This window comes from Phytophthora parasitica (assembly GCF_000247585.1).
Source record: "Phytophthora parasitica INRA-310 unplaced genomic scaffold supercont2.3, whole genome shotgun sequence".
Classification (NCBI taxonomy): Eukaryota; Oomycota; class Peronosporomycetes; order Peronosporales; family Peronosporaceae; genus Phytophthora; species Phytophthora nicotianae.
This window is the reverse complement of record NW_008648989.1, coordinates 2,254,568-2,257,072: the sequence shown is the minus strand read 5'-3', so window position 1 is coordinate 2,257,072 and position 2,505 is coordinate 2,254,568. Positions and strand designations below refer to the sequence as shown.

The 2,505-nt window shown below is 47.3% G+C and overlaps 1 protein-coding gene across 1 annotated transcript; it reads right to left on the bottom strand.

Moving 5' to 3' along the window:
* Window positions 1–978: 978 nt before the first annotated feature.
* On the bottom strand, window positions 979–1,618 carry PPTG_01875 (hypothetical protein; the record flags this gene model as incomplete). The annotated part of the gene is made up of 2 exons (XM_008895269.1): window positions 979–1,490; window positions 1,567–1,618. 2 exons carry the CDS (start codon window positions 1,616–1,618, stop codon window positions 979–981), a joined length of 564 nt encoding a protein of 187 aa, XP_008893517.1.
* Between the last annotated feature and the right edge of the window lie 887 nt (window positions 1,619–2,505).

The following is a 2,505-nucleotide window of genomic DNA, read 5'->3' as shown; positions in this document are numbered from 1 at the left end:
CGTTCACGTCTTTAAATGATGAAGAAGTCAAAAGTTTATTGTCATCTAACGCCACACTGGCGTTGGCTGTGAGCGAGAAAGGAGTGATGCCAGCGCTCCATTCGGACTGTCCGCGAGCCCGAGTTCGCAATCTGCAGTCACAAGAAAATTGGCTTCCGCTCATAATTGGGCAACGGGGCCCCACAACCAGGAGCTGGTAGGAGATTCTTCGGTGTGGATTGGGAGACCCTACATGAATAAATGGCAGCACACTAGTTACCGCATCCGGACCCTCGTTTCGTGGTTGGCAATGGGCCTTGCGTTCAGGACGAGGAACAAGTCCGGGCAGTGAGGGTAACCAGACCGAACCTGAGCAGACTAAGCCCCAGTTGTTGTATGCGGCGTTTTGAAGACCTACAGCAAGTGCGGCGATTGTCACCCTTGAGCCCCCCCCCCCCCTCCGCCGCCGTTAATGAGCAAGGGAGGACAGGGAGTCGACTCTTCACCGCGAGAGTAAGCCCGGCGAGTTTCATTAGGATCCCGCAGCAAGAGAGGGTCTTTTAGGTGTTAACGCCGACCCTTGCTCAGTTCCATTCCAATGCACGTTATTTTTCGTTCCACGTGTTGTCGGCGAGGCCCAGACCTAAGAAGTGAACTTCGTGGCGGCCGTGATACCCGCTGAGAATCACTGCGGTAGTAGGTCCGCTGTTAGGATGCCTCTGCGCCGGATTTGGTCAACGATTCCACTATACCCGTCTCGTTGTGCCCCGTCGGTGGTTAGGAAATCACCGGCAGGCTGCGTATCTAATGTAGGAGGGAGGAGGTTAAACTAGAAGAATAAATCCGATCTAGAGTATAGGCACCAGCTCAAGGCATTAAAGATAATAAGTCTCTTTTACCAGTGAAAGGTAATATCCCGTAGTAATATTAATGAGCTCAGAAGACAGCATAGAATGAATAATGCAATAACTTTGCATTATTGGAGCGCGTATGCGCTTCTTACAGTCTAACCGACTCAACTGTGTACACATCCCACAAATCGCGGTTGTACATAAGAAACATTAGTACCTCAAGCTTAGAAGCACTCCGGAGGTCGGGGTACACGAGCTTCACCGACGAAAAGAACCTTTCACACTCGTTCGAGGTGGGCGGTATGAACGCCACGTCGTCATACAAGGAGCGCTTCGAGACTTTGCGTTTCTTAAAGGCCTGTTGAACAAGCGACAGCTGTGCAGCCTGCGTTGAAGACATCTCCTCCGTCACGTCTCGACCAGTGCGCCGGAAATCAGCGCATGCAACGCGCTCTCCAGCAGAGAGCTGCCCCTTCCTCTGAAGTTTGACCAACCCTGTCTCCAGCGCCACGTAGTTGACGATGGTAGCCGTTGGGGACAGGCGAGGCTTCAGCTGGGGGTACCGTTGACACACCAGGTCGAAAAGTCGACGAACCCCAGAGAGTGTCTGGGTAGAGCGCTGTAGAGTCTTGGTGACCCCCTCAAAATCGTCAAGAACTTCTAAAAGTTCGTGAGCTTGTCCCGACTTGGTTTTTTTGGAGCAATAGAGTCTGGATTCCGTACTCTACTAGGGTACCATGGCCCAGAGAGTTGAGGGCCGGTTCTAGCTTCGTGTACCGCTGTACCATTGCAAATACAGATATGCGATTGAGTAAAATCCGTATGACGTATTTTTATTTGTATAATCGGATCAAGTGAACCTGGGAAAAGGTAGTTTTTGTCAAAAGCATAACAATAAGTTGCTAATACGCTGAAAAAATATTTCCAGTAAAAATACATTATGAAATATGTAATATGCAATATATTGCTTAGCCTTATTATTTTTTGCTCTTCACTGTCTTTTACCCCTTAATCTCTTTCCTCCCTCCCTCTCTCTCTCTCTCTCTCTCTCTCTCTCTCTCTGGTTGCCCGAGCCGGTTCGTAAAAGAGACACAGGTGGCTGCATGTGCTAGCGAACAGCTTTGTACGAAGTAGTCCTGCAAACACGATTCGTGTGCTTTTCTGATTAACATCTCCACCGGTGGGAAAAACTATGGGCAAGTCGGGTGTTTGCTACTAACAATAAGCACATTCCAACTAGACCGTCTTCGACTTTGCTGGAAATACACTTTTCACGTTACAAAGTTAACTCAGCAGACTTTTACCCCAGGTGAGGTTGGAGAACCAAAACTAAAACAAACAATGAATAACAATTGACAATATGATTGGAATACTATGTCGAGAAAAGCTAAATAAGAAAGCTGTTCCGCCAACATTTTATTATATTCAGCACCATATCCCAACTCCATTTACAGCGTCATCCCTATAACGGGGCCACAGACCCAAAAGAGTTTTACGTATACTAAAGAAAGGCCCATAGTATCATCTGGTAACTACGCGTATGGAAAAAAAAAGAAAAAAAATTGATATAGTAGAACAACCAGCTTGTGGGAACTCCCCAACGAGAAGCCTCTTAATTCCATTTGATTAGGTATAACATGCACAGCTACTATTATTAATATAACGATAAAAAAAT